This window comes from Pholcus phalangioides, unplaced genomic scaffold, assembly GCF_987345545.1.
Source record: "Pholcus phalangioides strain wild (caught in Gottingen) unplaced genomic scaffold, Ppha-v1.0 ptg000001l_1, whole genome shotgun sequence".
Lineage (NCBI taxonomy): Eukaryota > Metazoa > Arthropoda > Arachnida > Araneae > Pholcidae > Pholcus > Pholcus phalangioides.
In genome coordinates, this window is record NW_028301594.1 from 13,297,993 (window position 1) to 13,315,038 (window position 17,046).

The 17,046-nt window shown below is 38.8% G+C and overlaps 1 protein-coding gene across 1 annotated transcript in view; it reads right to left on the reverse strand.

The window, feature by feature from the left end:
• Positions 1 to 15,335, reverse strand: part of LOC149089907 (C-Maf-inducing protein-like) — a 62,913-nt gene extending 47,578 nt beyond the window's left edge. The window contains exon 1 of the mRNA XM_089256041.1: positions 13,720 to 15,335. Within this exon, the coding sequence (XP_089112167.1) occupies positions 13,720 to 14,238 (519 nt within the window). The 5' untranslated portion in view covers positions 14,239 to 15,335. The remainder of the gene's footprint in view (positions 1 to 13,719) is intronic.
• Between the last annotated feature and the right edge of the window lie 1,711 nt (positions 15,336 to 17,046).

Sequence of the window (17,046 nt, forward strand, 5' to 3'; positions counted from 1 at the left end):
CTCTTGCACCTAAAATATTCTCAAAACTAGATCACCTTGTTCCATGCGACTGTTTTGCCAAAAAAGGAACCCGGCTCCTCCATCTTTCTTCATTAATTTTTAAAATGAAGTTCTAGGTAATAAAATATGAGTTCAGTTAATTTTCGGTTTTGAGTTCTGCAAGAAAATTATGGGATTAATCGACAATTCGACAAACTATCCATTCGCTCAAGTTTTGTGGAGAATGTCTGGAAATTTTTTGAGCACCAAAGTAAGGACATTTTGGAAAAAAAGAAAATTTTTGACAAATGAGAATGATGAATTGAAGAAGGGAACAATATTATGCATATAATTATTCAAATAAATTGACTCTACACATGACATCAAATGCAACAAATGAAGTTTAATCCAGCATATAGATATTTTGGCCATTTGAACGTGCAACACCACCTATCCTACATCCAGGGAAGCCTTTGGGGGTTCTGGTTCCCCCCTGAAATGTGAGAAAATGACCGAAAAAAGGGAAAAAGAGAGCTAAAGCTATTGTTCTATAACTTTGGGTCCCCCTCCAAACAAAATTTCTGGCTACGGGCCTGTCATCCAGTAATGAATTTGTAAACAAATTTATTACTGGAAGAAGCTTTCTCAAAAAAAAAAAATTCTTTCAAGGACATGAGAGAGACTAAACGATCATGTTAACAGACAGTTACTTCTAATTATACACCAACAGACTTTTGGTTATGTCATGCAGATTTAAAATGTCACCAGTATAACCTGAAACATGCATAGCTTCGGCAACACAAGTATTGTAGGGTCACGCATATAAAAACGCCATGTTCCTACATGGCCGATTCGTTAGAAATTCCCCAAAGAAATGTTTATACGAGGTTGCATGTGCGGTTAAGTAGCAGTAATGGACTTCAAGTGTAAGAGAAAGAAATGTTGTGTGTGCTCCAAACTTTTCACACACACACACACACACACACACACAAGGGCAGCTATTAATTCAGATTTAAAAACATGTCATAATTAAAAAACAGCCGTTATTATGCTAAAAAAAATTGTGTCGTTTATAATGAACAGAATAAAGTTTTTTTTGCAAATGAATGTGAAATTTCCGATTTCAAAAAGTTCTTTTTTGCGAAATTTTGATTCTTTGTTTTTGCGAAATTTACGCATCTCTATAACAATGATACAACAGTGCGCGGCCCAGACTGAAACTTCGAAAACTGAAACTTCGAGGCACGAATGCGAGCCGATTTTCCCCCAGAGAGCAACAGGCCTGCCTACGCAACGATACAGTTATTCAAACATTACACTTCACTCATAGTTAGAAAAATTGAAGGCAGGTGGCAGCACTGCACATGCCAAGTATTACACTGAAAAAGATTTCACGTTAGGTTCACAACACATACATACGTAGCTTACAGCATGGTCCAGGTCTTCTTCGACCACCTGCTAAAATCTCTTCATCGAGACGGAGCGAAATCAAAGAGCCGAGTTCTCATATCAGGAGAAACCGCTGCGACTGATTTTCAATTCCAAAGACTGGCACTTATCTGGTGCGGGTGAAGGAACGATGACGGAGAAGCTCTTTTCAGGGGGGGGGGGGTTATGGTGCTGTTAAGACTATGGCCCACTCCTGGGATGGGGTTCTAATAAGGATTTTTAAAAAATCAAACCAGGGAGAAGCCTGCTTGTAATCATATATCTACTACTTTCGAAAAAATCAAGATTTCATTCTGGGGGGGGGGGGGGGTTCATGGTTTCGTGTCAATAATGCGTAAGGCACATACATATTTTATGTGAAAAATCTACAAATCGAAATGTCTTTCTTCAAGTTAAAATGCAATATACAATTGATGGTTTATTTGAATCAGCTCTTTTACGGCACCTAATACAATATAACCCCCCCGTTTTGCGGACATCGGAAGAATAAAAACATTCGTCCGTAGGATGACCACATCTGTGATGGTAATCGTTAAGAGGAGTTTCACTGTATTCTGCGACCTGGTACAATCACACCCTTTCGCAAGCGTATCGTCTAAAGGACGCTACACACTATTCTGACGTGACGTGGTCGCACGTAGCGTCAGTGACATGGGTGAATTCTGATTCTTGGGAACGTCTTCGACTCAGTTGTATAGGATCTCTGCCCCCCCCCCCCCGTAGTTTCGACGAACGAACAGGGCCGTCTCAAGAAAATCATCAGGGTTGTAACTAGAAGGGTGGGGGGAGCGGGGCAAAGCTTAAGAGAAAATAAAAACACCTTTATAAAATCAGCGGAGGCTTCGGCAAAATCATGTTTGCCCTTATCCAAAATCCTAGTTATGGACCCGGCCCAGAGCAAGTGATTTTCAGAACCGCTGCTCTCCAGAAATTACCAGCCCCTGCAACTAAAACACTTTCCCTCGAAAATCCAGTGTATGTACCAGTTTATTCACCATGAAGCCCTCCTGTGCATCTGATGGCCGTGTCCGGGTGTGGATGTGCGTTAATAGAGGGCTCTGTGACCGAATATTTATAACCGTAATGAAATTTTAAACAAAATTCTAAAAATTTTTTAAACTGAAATTTCTTTACTCGAATCTTTGACCCAGCGCTGGAATTTATAAAAAGGATGAGAGAGAGACAAAATTCAATTCGATTCCGTAAATCGGTTTGTATTCAAAAATGCCCTTATGTATCACAAATGTTTGTTTGCTGTTGCATCTCCCTCTCTTCCCCTCCCCCTTCATCATACATACACACAGAACACGCTAAAACTCTCGACTCCTTTCATCTTTCAAAGAATGCGAATGTGTGTTTGCGCATGTTGCTAAATTTAGTTGCCTGGTGCCGGGGAAAACCTTTATGAACACACACACGCAGAGAAGAGCATTGGCTTCGCGAGCATTCATTCGTTGGTGGCGGTGGTTGTCGATGATAGGAGGGGTTGAGGGGTGCTCGAATCGTCATCATCACCACCACCACTACCATCATCATCATCGTGGCTGCTGCAGGAGTTGGGCAACAGATGGAAGGAAGTTGGAAAGATATACGGTGGGTGCCGAGTTCTCAGTGCTGCCATCACACGTGGACTCGGTGAGAGAGAGAGAGAGAGAGAGAGCTTTTCTGGAGGGAAAAAGAGATTTTCAAAGGCTTGCTGTCATGGAAACCGCTGGAGCAGCCAGGTAAGGCAAAAACTTGAAAGCCAGGCTTTCCCTTGGTTTTTGCTGCTGCATCAATGGTATATATTACTGATGGGAAAAAAATCCTGATGATATATCAACGCTTTTTCTTAACATGTTAACCAGAGGGGTTCTCAACCTTTTTCAGCCACGACCCAAAATCAGCGATAAGATTAGCTTTGCGACCCATGGGATTATTCGTTCTTCGAAATTAGTGGAACCAGTGATGCAATAAGTGCATTTATACGGATTTAGTAAATGGATTCATACGACTCCTGCCGGAAGCCCCCTGCGAATCAAGTTGTGGTCGCAACCAATAACTCGAGAATCCCTGCCTTTAAGTGCATTTGTACGACCCGTTTGGAACGCCTATGCGAATCAAATTTGGATCGGGACTTATAGCTCAAGAATCCATGGCTTAAGTGGATTTGAACGACCCATCTCGGATGCCCTGCGGATCACATCTGGGTCGTAACCTGTAGCTGAAGAGTCCCTAGCTGTGTGAGTGAATTTGTACGACGGATCTCAGAAGTTCCTGAAAACTAAATTTGGGTCGGAACACATAGCTCAAAACCCCTCGACTGTAAGTGGATTTGTACGACCGATTTAAGCCCCCTGGGAATCAAGTTGTGGAAGTGACCCATAGCGCAAGAGTCCTTGCCAGTAAGTAGATTTGTACGACTCATATCCGAAGCACCTGCGAATCAAGTTTGGCCCGGGACTCATAGCTTAAGAAACCCCGGCACCTTGGCTGTAAGTAGATTCGTACGATCATTCTTGGAAGTCTCTGCGAATCAAGTCTGGGTCATGATCCATTGCTGAAGAGTCCCTGACTGTAAGTGGATCTGTACGACCTATATCGGAAGGACCCCCCCCCCCCCACAAGTTTCTGTCATAACCCGTAGTTCAAGAATCACTGTAAGTGTATTTGCACGAACCATCTAGGAAGTCCCTGCGATATAATTTTAAGGAGTTGGGTCAAAAGTTTGGTTAAGTTTATTGGTTCACGACCCGTATTTTAAGAACCCCTGTGTTAACTGGTGAGCTTTGTAGCTAACCATTGAAGATAATAAAAAATAATTATTACAGGTGGGTCTTTTCTGTCACTGATTATGACTCCCGCAGCACTACATAGTAACTACCGGGCAGGGCCACACCGGACTGCTACATTATAGAAGCTACTACTTACTTAACCGTATATGCACCTCGTAAACATTCCTCTGCGGAATTTCTAACGAATCGGTACATGTCGGAAAACGTGTGTTCTGAGTGTATGTTTGGCCCCTAACGTATTTATGTTGTGAGAGTTGCGCTTGTTTCTCGTTCTTGCTGATGCAGAGATCTGACCAGTGCCGCCTTAACGCATGGGGCCACCCGGACACGACCCGGGAGCCTTAAGAGTAGAGGGACCTCAGAAAAATGAAAATTAGTTGAATTTTTCGAGAATTTTCCAGGTAGGACTCAGAATAATCACTTGGTAAAGGGAGCCCACATGATGCTCTTAAGACGGCCCTGCAACTCTCTCTCCCATATTTTGAAGTAAAGATGGTAAATGCTTGAGTTTTCATGTTATGTAAGTATCACGTTGTAGGTCTGCCTACTCTCTGCAGAGAGAGTTTTCCAAATGGAAGATCGGATCGCATTTGCTCTTCGAAGTTGGCAAACCGCAGAAACCCAACTTCAGCCTACCGCCACTGTGCTACCCCAACGGAGTTCGAATCTCCTCACGATGCCCACACAACCTCAGAGCGGCAATTTATGAGCTGCAAAATGGGATGAAAATGCTTTGATTACATTTTGACTTCAACTTCTTAACAAAATAATAGCTTAAAATTCAGTCCAAGACAGGGAACCCATTAATATGTAAACACTGAACCCTCAGGCCTATGGTTTTGACAGACCCCCACCTTCCTCTGCCTGGGGGGGGGGGAGGAGGAGGTGTGCAGGTATATGTGGTGTCCCGGATGGTGGACCAAATGGGACGCTAAATTCTTTCTTTAATCAATTATCCGAAATTACAAGTGGGAGGCAAGATGCTTGCTCTGGCAGAAAGAATATCTAGTTGCGGCCCTGGGTAGATGATCGGTTCTCCAGTCAAGACAGCTCTTATTTTCTTGCAGACATTGTCAAGCAATGGTCACTAGGGCGGGCCTGAAACTTTTCTGATAGGCAGTGGGCACTATTTACCAAATTTATTGCTAAATGGCTTTTTATTACCATGATATAGTAGTTCAATAGTCATTCTTGAAATGGACCGCATGTAGTATTGGCCTATACAACACCTTCTAGAGCAGAAAGCCTCCGCGTAAAGCTATGACGTCACTGAAGTCGTCCATTTCACCTGTAGCCATTGGATACAGCAGTCCGACATGTGTGAAATCTTTACCTTTTTTTGCAGTATATCCAGTGACTATAGGTGAAATGGATGACTTCGGTGACGTCACGAGCTTCGCGCGGAGGCTTTCTGTTATAGAAGGTGTTGGCCCATATGGCCCCACGTTGAGAAACACTGTCCTAGAGAGTATAGTGATGGACAAACAACGGCCCGCGAGCCAGATGCAAACCCGCTTAAAGGTTTTATCCCGCCCACCACAGATTTCAAAATAACAGTAAATTTTTTTTTAATTTCAGAGTTTAAAAAAATTCATTTAAGTTGGGGGAGGGAGGGGGGTTGTTCCTCTTTTTTGCAAATGTAAAATACAGTTGTGAGAATTGTGAGATGTTCCTTTAGACCATATTCCCTTCTTGTGGAACAAAAAATATCATAACTAAGTCCCATGTAGGATAGGGACCCTTTCACATTATTAAAAAGTTAATGTTGAGTAGCTTTATTTCTGGACCCTCCCCCCAGTCCCAGGACTAGACTTCCTACTTGCGTAAGCGGTGCCGTTATATTCACAACAGGTAAGTAATCATAGTATGCATGCATTTTTTTTTCATAAATGAAATTTCAAATGGAATATATAATGTAAATTAAATTAAAAACAACATTCGACTTTGAAAGGCTCATTAAAAAAAGCTAAAAATCCATTTCATCATATTAGAAAAAATTCCTGATAAATTTCAGATGATATGGAATCGTTAATGGAGGCTTACCTTACTATACGCGAGTCAATATTTGTTGAGTAAAGATACCACAGGCGGGGGTGCTTAAATGTTTTTTTTTTTCCTTTATAAAAAAAAGTAGTAAAGAGCTTTTAGCGCTGAAGACGTCAGACTCGAGTGTTTGATAATCTCCACCGCTGGATGGAGAGGCTCTCGAAACAGATATATGGCCTAAAATGTTTCCCAGAAAACAATAATGTCTTCATAATGTCAAAAAAAAAACGCTGTAGAAGATACTTTGCAGGAAGAAAACCCCAATACAGAGAAATCTCTCGATAACGGAGGACACCCACAGGACCGAAAAATTTTGTCCGCTAATTGGGGAGTGTCCTTTATGAAGGGATATACGTATTTACATTTTGAAAATGAGACCCTTTACTAACCATCTGCAAGAAAAAAATATCCTAGAACCGGGTCGATGTGTCAGGATCTTTGCCAACTCCGTAGTATAGAATCTTCATTAGGCGCTCCCGTCCAGGATCTTTGATAGGACCCCATTTAGCAAATTTAAAATAGAAAAAAAATAATTATAAGTGATATAGGAGAGGGCTCTCGAAACTGATATATGACCCTAAAGATTTCTTTTCAAAAACATATCGTCTTTATAATGTCAAACTCTATAAAAGGTGTTTTGCCGGGAAGAAAATCAAACCCCCAATACAGTGGAATCGCTCGATAACGGACACCTACGGGATCGAAAACTTTGTCCGCTAAAGGGGAGTGTCCGTTATGAGGGGTTACACTGAATTAATTTTTAAACATGATCGTTTATATTAACCATCTATAGGAAAGAAATATTCTAGAACCGGGTCGTTTTTTTTTAATACGTCAGGATCTTTGCTAAGTTCCTGGTTCGAGATCGTTAAGCTTCCCCACCCAGGATCTTCGTTAGAACCCCATTGAAGAATTTTTCATGGGACTCCCCTGTGGCAAATTTAAAATTGAAAAAAAAAATTATTATAAAATTTGTTTTGGGCGCCATGTTTGATCGCTCTCAGTTAGAGAAGTAGAAAAGTTTCTCAAAATCGGTAGGGGTGCCACAATATTTTTATAGGATTCTATTCTCATGTTAAAGAGCCGGGGTCCCATGGGCCGTGTTCTTTAGTGGGCACCCGGGGAAGGGGAATTATTTTTTACAGACCACTTTGTAATTAATTTATAGTTTAAATAAAATAAAATGCATTAAAAGACACGTTTAAAGATGCCTGTCTAACAGTTGTTCCCAAACTGTGCTCTGCCAAAGATTTCTTGGCGTTCCGTAAAAATATAGGGGCTTGAATGGCAGAACTTTTTTCAGAAACCTCAATATATTCGAATGAAGCACAAGGTTATTACGAAATCGAACGTAAAACACTTGTTTGTGCTTCTCAAAATCTCTTCTCTCTCTAAACTACATTTAATTAATTCTCTTTTAATTTTTGTGTATGTATTCAAAGACATTTCACATTTTTTTTTGAAGTAGTTCACCCTACCTTTACAGTTCACTCAACTTTAGCATCAATGCACTTTTGTATTCCTCCCCACCCCCAACCCTTTATGCAAGCATTTTGGAGCCCTTCAACTGTTATACAGTTCAAAATGTCATTTAGCCCATGGGCTGCTGCTTTTGCGTCCCCAAATCTCTTGCCATTGAGATAAATTATTTTATAACCAAATATGTTTTTCATTAACTAAATACTTTTCTACGAACTTATTGTTGAAATTTTTTTTCTATCTTGCTTAGATTTCAAAATAACACAAAAAGTTCCTGAGTTTTCCACCACATGACGTTCTAGCCTTATAATTTGGCGTGTACTCGTATCGCGCGCTATACCAACTACGCTACTTTCATGATTCTATCTTCCATATTTCAGGAGTTATTCAATATTATGTGAATTTTCCAATCTTCTTTATTTCTCTGAAATACTTATCCTTTTTTTGTTCCCAGGCATCCGAAAATGATTCTTAGATGCTGAAAATGATTGTGAGAGGCTGCGCATATGTCACTGTGCACGCGATCTTCAAGTGGTCATAACTTTTGAATGGATGAAGATAGAGTGATGGGAGAAGTGCCATGACATAATTAAATAGGACATGGGCTACACGATGACGTTAACCAAAATGCCCCCTTGGGAGAATGTTCTTGAACTTTTTACTTTGGCTTGATAAATCGGTTTGAACAAAAATACATCTTAAATTTGTGAAATTCTATTTAATGAGAGAATAATATATAAAGTCTACTCAGAATATATCTATATATATATGTACGCTGACTGTGAAAACTTTTAAAATTTAATGCCTTCTAATACTACTGCTTTATACCATCGAATGTCTCGGAAAATTTTCCTCAAATATTTTCGGGTGAATTTCTTTCAGTTTAAAATTGAGAGTTGCAAATTTTACCAATTTTCATTTTTTGAATGTATAAAATCACATAAAATCTTTCATTTTCACGTTTCTTCACGGTTCATAATTTTAAAGAGGTAACGACTATTAAAACTGAATTAAAGTTGATAATTTCCCATACGTAACTTCAACTCTTAAACGTTCTAAAAAATTTTAGACACTCCCTAAACCTCTTCCCGTACAAGAGCGAGATATGACAGCCTAGAGTGGATGATAGAAATACATTCGAGCTCCCTCTCTATTGTTTCCCTCATCGAGACTTTTTCTTTGGTAACCCTATGAACAGGAACTGATTTTTTTCTTTATCTCAGCATTCTTTTCTCCCTCGCTACGGTTTGACGAGTAAAAAAAATGTTTGGTATGAAATATATGTAAGAGAGAAGAGTAGCTGGGGGACAGAGAAGAGAAGGCAATGGAAAATCTGTTCTTCTCATCCTTTTTTCCCATGGTTTCGTAATTATTGAATAAGGATAACAGTTTCAGAGATTTATAGCTGGTGCAACTATATATAGTTAAAATTTGTCAGAAACTCCTTTACGTAAAGGGGTTGACATGTTTACACATGCAGGTGAGTAGTGCTACAAGATATGCATAATATTGTCCGTCCCTAATGCTTTGACATTTTAGCGCATCAAGATCGTTTAAGTGTTTTCAAAATTGGTGCTCCGTTATGACATTTTCTCCTAAAAAGTGCTCCTTGGCGTAAAATGTTTTGGAAACTACCGATCTATAATAACAATATAATATATTAGCTATATTACCCGGTGCTGCCCAGGTTTTCTTCAATGATTTTTTTTGATCACGTGATATCTCCCTCTCTTTGAGGGGCATGCAAACCGTGTCCAAGTTAACCAATATGGCGACTTCCTGCGGGACTCATGAAAGAAACAAATCTAGATTAAAGAAACATAGAAATGGATAGTTTTTTTTTTTCTTTTTTAAGGGGGCACAAGGTACTTCGAATCCCCCTCCCCTTGAACTTCAAGTTATCCATTTGCCTGTTCCAGCTTCCAAAAATAATTTGTTAAAGCTGTTGAATTTTTTCGATGTACTTTTCACGGGCCCATAATTAATTTTAAAACAACCTAACCCATGAGTTTATGCAGTTGAATATCAAAAGTAATACGGAGACATTAATTTTTATGCTTGGAAAGATATAAATAAAAAGTTTAAATCAATGTGTGTTATTCCATGGATATCCAACTCAAAAGTAAGTCCGTCAAATTAGTTCTTATTTATTTTTTTGGGCTTATTATCTGTAAGCAAACTCAATATGTATTTCAAAAATCGAGAATTCATTACAATTTTGAAAGTTATTGATGAGGCAGGAAACCCTCACTAAATTTCCGCATTTCTACGGCAAAACCGGCAATTTTAACACTGATTTCTATGAGGATCATCCTTTGCCTTAACCTCAAAGTGATGCTGATGAGGGTGTCTATTCAAAAAGGTCTCATTACTGGGAGGATTGAAAAAAGTGGCAAACCATTATATATAAAGGCATAAACTATTATACATATATATATATACGTACAGCATTGAACAAGTGACAAACCATTGTAAAAGCATATGCGTATCTGAAACGTTCCCTAGAGAACCACGGTAACCAAAGTAAACGTTCCAAAAGTGATTGTTGAGGCCCAAAAACCATTGTTGCCCGACAGTTTTTTGCCCATTTGGGGCATTCCCCTGCTCTGACGGAATTTTAAAGTAACCTATCGTTCAAGTTAAGTCCCATTTGGTATATATGCAAAATTTGATGACGATCGATCTAAAATTGTAGACTTGTATAGAGAACATACACACACACAGTCAGAAAATCAATTATATATATAGACTAGCTATAATACCCGGCGTTGCCCGGGTTTTCTTCAATGAGGCTTTTTTGGATCACGTGATATCTCCCTCTTTCTTTGAGGGACATGCAAACCAAGTCTTAAGTTAACCAATATGGCGACTTCCTGCGCGACTTCATGAAATAAACAAATCTAGATTTAAAGGAACATAGAAACGAATATATATATTTTTCTTTTTTAAGGGGTGCTAGGTATTTCGATCCCCCCCCCTCCCCCGAACTTCAAGTTATCCATCTCTGCCTGTTTCTGCTTCCAACAATGCTTAATTAAAGCTGTGGAATTTCTTCGATGTACTTTACGGGCCCATAATTAATTTTAAAACATCCTAAACTATGAATTTATGCAGTTGAATATCAAAAGACAATACGGAGACATTAATTTTTGCTTGAGAAGATATAAATAAAAAGTTAAAATCAATGTTATTGCATGAATGTCCAACTCAAAAGTAGGTCCGGCTAATTACTTCATATTTGATCTCCTGGGCTTCGTATATCTCTAATCGAACTCAATATTTCAGAAATCTAGAATTCAATACAATTTTTAAAATTATGTATGTGACAGAAAACTCCACAAAATTTCAGCATTTCTACAGTAAAATCGGCAATTTTAACACTGATTTCTATGGGGCATCATCCTTTGCCTTACCCTCAAAGTGATGCTGATGATGGTGTCTATTCAAAAATCTCTCATTACTGGGAGGATTGAATAAAGTGGCAAACCATTATAAAGGCATAAATATTATACATATACGTACAGCATTAAAGAAACGACAAACCATTGTAAAGGCATATACACGTCTTAAACGCATTGCTAGGGAACCACGGTAACCAAAGTAAACGTTCGGAAAGTGATTGTTGAGGCCAAAAACCATTGTTGCCCTTCGGTTTTTTGCCCATTTGGGGCATTTGCCCTGGTCTGACGAACTTTTAAAGTAGCCTATCGTTCAAGTCGGGTCCCATTTGGTATATATGCAAAATTTGGCGACGATCGATCTAAAATTGTAGATTTGTATAGAGAACACACACACGCACACACACACACACACACACACACACAGACACACACACAGAAAATCAATTTTATATATATATAGATAACGATATATTACTTTCTGTCCCGATGCACTCTTTTCATAGTATTAATATATTCCTCTGTAGATACATATCTGAAGAATTCCTTCATAACGTACATTTCTGCGGTTCCTTGAGAATCGTTGCACGCATTAATAAAGGCTGTTTCAAATTGTTTGCACAGCGGATATCTCTGTAACCGTTGACTTTAGAAACATACTTTCAATTACAGAAAGTTTTTAAATATGGCGTGCAGTTACTTAAAATCTCAAAATTTGTTTGTGGGGTGGTATAAATAAAAAATAATAACGAAATTAACTTTTTATACAGTTCCCGTATGCTAAAAGTTCCCACTATGGAAATGTAGATCCTGCTCTGAAAAGTAATTTGTAAAAAAAACATGTATTTTTAAATGCAATATTTATCCAGATATTAAATAGATATATAAAACCGCTACGTTTTGGCAACTTCATCACAGTGTTAGCAAGTTTTCATTGGCTCAACAAAATGCCATTTTTAGGGACTGCACACAAATAGAATGAACACTCAACCAATATATATATATATATATATATTTTTTTTTTTTTTATTTAATTAATTTTTTTTTTTTACAATAAGTAACGATTGCATTTTTGACAATTACAGAATTTTTACAACCTTGAATTTATTTTAGGTTTTCCAATTTGTAGATTGTTGTACCACGATAACGATTGAGGGTGTTTCGGCAATAAATTCTGAAAACGCCGAAGTCAAATATCCCCGTTAATATTGCATTTAAAAAATATGATTATTATTGTTTTTTTTTAAAAATGACTTCTTGGAGCCGTATTCACATTTCACCAACATGTAGTTTTACAAATATAGTCTACATAAAAAGTATGGAAAACTTAAGCCACACATTTTAAGTAGCAACACTTCGTTTGAAAACTTTTTGTATTTAAAAGTATATCTCTAAAATCAACGGTGATAGAGATATTCGCTGTGCGAATAACTTGGTACAGCCTGTATAATATGACTTTCTGCCCCGATGCATGGTGTTAATATATTTCATGTATAACGATAATTCTTTCCTAACGATACGTTTCTCTGGTCCATTGAGTATCGCTATACAGGCGTTTCAATTGACATGATTTGATTCGAGCTTCACGAAATGTCCTGAACAAAAAGGGAGGGATCTTTTATCTTAGAGCGTTTCAAGTGTATTCTGTGTAAAAACAGAAAAAAAAATTATTTTCATGCTCAAGTGACTGGTCACATGAGTCGTATCTTTTTGCACAACCCCCCCCCCCCGCCCTCCCCGGGAAAAGTTTTTGCACAGGCAATTCTGTAATTATTTTATAGTTTAAATTCAAAAAATATGATTAAATTCAAGCCTCAGGGGGTGGTGTGAAATATTCAGAGAAGAGTGGGGGGGGGGGTGTCCGTTTTTTATCATAGCCGTGTTTGAAGTCGATAAACTGTGTAAAAAGAAAATATAAGTTTAACCCCTGTCAGATGGGAGCTAAAAAAAGTTCCTTAAGATCAATGTTTCCAGCATAGTATGGCCGTTGGTGCTCCCTTAAGATCAGCAGGGGTACCGCGATATTTTTGTAGGACTTTATCCTGATCTCAAGAGCCGTGTCCCATGGGCCGTGCCTTTGATACCCAGCCCTGAGCAATGATTTTTCAAAGCCCCCTCCCCCCCCCACTTAATTTACAGTGCGAAATGACAAAAAATACAATTCAATTCAGACCTCAGGGATGTAATAAGAAGTGTTTTCTACCAACTGTTTCCTGGTGGGCCCCAGGAGCTGTCACATCCCCTTGAAGTTGCTCTTGTCTCCTTGGCTCAGTGGACGTGGTCTCGGAGCAGGGGCGTGACGCCACTGCTTTATTACTTTTTAACTAAGGGCACCCTACTCCGAGGTAAAGAATTTTCATAGCCCTCTCTGCAATTAATTTATAGTGTAATGGTCGCGTTGTAAGTCAGTGTTATAGTATAAATAATAAAAATGCGATATAATCCAGGCCTCAGGAGCGTCACGAGAATAGACATTTTTTGGGATGCGTGGTATAGAAAATATCTATTATTAAGGTTATTCTGTTCCAAGAAATCGATATATCCTCAGTGTTAATGCACAAAAATCAGTGAATTAATGAATGCATTTTACTTACATTTTTAGCTGTTATGAATGAATCGGTGAGAACGAGATGGTGGAGCTCCCACCTCCGAAGGAACCTAGAACTGAGAATTTTGCTGACCAGCGTCCTTGTATGGTTCAACCGACACACGTGAACCGAACCTTCCTTCATGAGTTTGAGTCTCGGACCCAGGAGGAGAGGACTACCCGGGACGGACCTCGATGGTGAGCAGGTCAGGGATCTCTGCCCGCTCGGACTGAGGTCAGAAGAATTGATCACCGAGGCAGCCAACGTGGTGTCCACCGACAACAGCAGTCTCTTCGGCTCGTCCGGACCACCGGATGATAGGCTCGTGTCCGAGTCATGGAACTGGTGTCGAACCGGAGACGGGAAAGGAACGGGATGATGGTTCGACTTACTGCTACTACTACCACTCGAATTCAGTGGGGGTGAGCTCGAGCCTCTGTCGGAACCCCCGACAACCGCCGTGACTTCAAGCTTGATCGACTGAAGGGTGTTGTTATTATTCGAAGTTCCACTGCAGTCCGCCATATATGTATATATATATTTTTCAATAAAAATATTGCCTCGGAGATTCAAGAGATCTTAATGAATATCTCTAATATCTGATATTTTTTTATCATGAGTGATATCATTCATGTCAAATATTTCGAAATTACCCAAAAAACATGGCACCTGTCATTTTCGTATGCCGTTCATATAAAACAGGAGACACAACACGGAACATGTACTGCATTTTCTGATGAAATCGAGCAATATCTTATAATGCTAGTGGCAGCCAAATCATGACCTTAAGACCAAAGACCTCTCTCTAGAATCTAGTATTTTATCCATGTTAAATATTTCGATAGTACCTACAGTGAATGGGACCTGTTATTTTCCCATGCCGTCCATATGTACTGCATTTGCTGACGAAATTAGACAATCACCAATGGTACTAGCGGCAGCTAAATCATGAGTCACCAAAGCATGAAATTTCGAACAACTGGAATAGTTTGAACTACGAGAACAACATCGCGGTATTCTTCTTGATACAGTGCATGATTCAATGCAAATATTATTCTACCAACCATTCAAATCACTCTCCGTACTACATGGTAAATTCCTTTCGGTCCATTCACATCTGTCAGCATATTTTAGTAATTGATTAAGCCTAATGAGTTATCACTCACTCATTCTCTCATCACGGCACGGATATGCCTCAAATCCCAATCAATTCAGGATCAATTCCTCACATATCACCTACATCACTTCACAAAATAGAATAAAATTCAATCTTTAAACAACACGAAGCACAGCATAAATACGTATCACAGCGGCGCTCCGGTTCTCTCGCTCTTTGACACAGCTCAGCACACAAATTTCACAGCCTCCATAACTTCTTCGAGCTTCCTTGGGGGAAAAACACACACACACATAAAATCACATTTTTTTCCGATTTAATGTCCGAAATTCACTGTTCAACCTTTTTTTTCACTTCTCGATGCAAATAAATCTGCAATGAAATAACTGTTTAGGATTTACGTTAAGATGAACCTCCCTCCATCGAAAAATAATGAATACACATTTCCTCTATTGAAACAACAACTCTGAGCTTGATCTTAATGGACATCAGACCCGTTAGAGAATCAGAGAGCATCTGGAGCAGTGGAGAGAGAAAGAGACGGAGAGGATGCGTGTGAGAGAGAAGATGTTGGCGAGTTTTTGCTACCGGGAGCTGAAACATATCGCCAAAACGCTTGGTACCAATTTTGAATTTCACTTCCATCGCAATATTATGATAATTTCATGTTTAGGGCAGGGCTGTCTGTACAGCATCATGTGACCCAGGGCTGCCCTTACCGGACGCTGTCCCTTAGTCCCTTATGTATCGTGCTGTCTTCTTTCTGCAAAAAAACCATCAGTAATCACTCATCTTGAAAGGTCCCACCTGCCTTGATGAAAAAAAAGGAAATGAAAATCACGAAAATTCAGAATAAATGAGAGAAATATTTTCAGAATTGATGAAAGTTCAGAATTGTCAGAATTGATGGAAGAGAGTTACAAAAATGTAGAAAGTTCAGAATATTCCAGAGTTGAGGAAATTTTAAAATTTATTAAAAAAGCAATTCCAGGCATTAGAAATTATGAATTAATGAAAGAAATAATAATTCCCGAATTATTTCTTTCATTAACCCCTAAGTGCCGCTCTGATAAGGCCCCCGGGCAAAGTGATTTTTTTGAGGGATTTTTTCCTACTCCGGCTAGAAATTTCCTGCCCACCAATTTACATGCTTACTCTCGGAAATTTTAACTAGATCTCATTTTCATGAGCACGGCCAGGATTTGACTTAAAGCCCCCCCCCCCCCTCCACTATGGTGAAAGATGCACTGTACATCAGAAAATACTTGTTATTTGCGTAGACATTACAAAAGGATAAAAATAAATTTTCAATGAAGATTTTATATAAACTTTCTTCATTAAAATGCCTTAAAATGAATTCTTTTTTTCCGCACTCTCATATTACCGAAAGCATTTATAATATCTAGAATACAGTGGATCCCGCTTATATTTTATAAGCGAGATCCACTGTATATAATGACTTCAAAATAAAAGAGGTAGAAAATCATTTAAATACAATAGAAATCAGTGCTTGTCGTCACATTCCGAAAATATCATCTTTAAAGATTGGGAATATAGAGTGTTTTTGGAAAATTTTTGTATATCAAAAGAAGCGAACGTATAAACATATAAAAAAATTTATTCCCTGTCGAAATTTTTACATGCTCTGGGAATTTCAGGAAATTTGTCCAGCCCTACATTCAAACCATAATATAAATAACCACTAATAAAATAACACTAGTCTACATGGAAAAATTTAGCTTAATTTTGGGGTGCTGATTCCAGATCCGACCTTAAAAAATGGTCATCACATCTAGTTTTTTTGTTATATGGTATTTAATTTCGAATCGATTTCAAAATTCACATATTTAGTCTATACTTGTGAAATGATACTAGAAATCACGTTTCTATTTACTGTGATCAAAACATGGCGAATGGCAACACTGGTTTTATCTCTAATTGCAACCCGATTCCCCATTTTTTAAATTGAAAGAAAAGCACAGGCTTTATGTTTATGTATAACCCTTTAGTCAAAAAATGGAGCTAAGTCAACGTCGCAGATGCATCAATGTTCCAAACTTCACATTAAATTGGGGCTGATCAGAAGTGTACTCAGGGGCGGGGGACAGGGCCGTCTTAAGAACACCATGGGCCCCCGGGTCAAGTGATGTTTTGAGGCCTTTTACCTGGAAAACTCTCGAAAATTTCAACCACTTCTCATTTTTGTGAGGCCTCTC